This window comes from Austrofundulus limnaeus, unplaced genomic scaffold, assembly GCF_001266775.1.
Source record: "Austrofundulus limnaeus strain Quisiro unplaced genomic scaffold, Austrofundulus_limnaeus-1.0 Scaffold1826, whole genome shotgun sequence".
In the NCBI taxonomy this organism is placed as follows: domain Eukaryota; kingdom Metazoa; phylum Chordata; class Actinopteri; order Cyprinodontiformes; family Rivulidae; genus Austrofundulus; species Austrofundulus limnaeus.
Window position 1 is genome coordinate 9,607 of NW_013954228.1, and position 1,267 is coordinate 10,873.

General features: G+C 39.3%; 1 protein-coding gene across 1 annotated transcript in view; it reads right to left on the minus strand.

Moving 5' to 3' along the window:
* LOC106536460 (CD9 antigen) overlaps positions 1 to 1,267 on the minus strand; it is a gene marked incomplete in the record, with an annotated part of 28,056 nt that overhangs the window by 9,587 nt on the left and 17,202 nt on the right. Inside the window, 1 exon segment of the mRNA XM_014033750.1 lies at positions 536 to 638. Coding sequence (XP_013889204.1) covers positions 536 to 638 — 103 coding nt within the window.

Here is a 1,267-nt window from a genome sequence, read left to right on the forward strand (position 1 = left end):
AAACAGCAATTATGCTGAGTCAGGCTTGATTTTTAGTAATCTTTTCCTGTTGAATCAATAAATCAAATCAATGCTGCGTTCAGGACAAGCATGGAAAACTCACCACTCTTATGCCAATACGGTCGCAATGATGCTTTTAGGTACCGAAATGGAATTGCATGAACATTCACGTGGTGGTTATGCAATACAGCGAATCGATATTAAAAAAATCTGCGTTGACAAATTTACATAATCGACGTCATCGATTATTTCAACTATCGGTGCAGCCCTAATCAAATCATTGTTTTATTGTGAAATTTTTTTTATCAAAAATCTGTTTTAAATGATAGTTTGCTCTTCTTTTTGATTAGCTCATGTCGTCATTTTAGCTCCTTTAAAAAAAAGGTTCAGTTTCAGTTTGTGCTGAAGGAACAAACTGAACATGTTGACATGCCGACACAAATAGAAAGTCAAAGAAAACACATTTTTATATAAGAAACCTTGCATAAAATGTGATTTTTATGTCTGTTTGATGTCTGTTTGAGGAACATCTTACCTGTGAAGAAGACAGAAGGAGAGTCCTCTCCCTCAAACAGTCCTTTGGTCCTGGAGTCAAAKCGCAGCCAGAGTCCCACAGCGAGGACAGCAGTCCCTGCAAGCTGCAGACAGATTCACCATTTCACACATTTAAACCTTTGTTTTCACACTGTAAGTGTTTCCAGAGTCACTCGGAGTGTTTCACGTTGTTTTTCTGTTGGTCTGCTGCAGTCTAGTTTTAAATGTAGCTTCTAGTTTCAGRTTAAAAACATCCAGGCTTCACAGAGATGCAGCATGGCAGAAAACTAAATAAATAAATGTTTGAGATAAGATTGAAGAGAAAAACTATGCAAAAACACTGAATATTTGTCTTTTGAACAAATAAAGTCTTTATCTCCTCACAGTCCTAACAGAGCCAATCTGCATGCTAASTCAGCATTTTTTTACAAATTAACTCGTGAAYATTTGCCATTTCAGACGTTCATTAAATCAAAACATTTGGCTCGTTCAGCAGGATGTCATTACTTTAGAAATATTTACACATCAAGATGTTCAAATGTTTACCCAAAATAAACTTCAAAAACAATGAGCTCATTAAAGTTTGATTCAGAGTACTGGCTCAGTTTTAGCCTCCAGCCAACACCGGGGGCCCTCTAGCCTCCAGCCAACACCGGGGGCCCTCTAGCCTCCAGCCAACACCGGGGGCCCTCTAGCCTCCAGCCAACACCGGGGGCCCTCTAGCCTCCAGCCA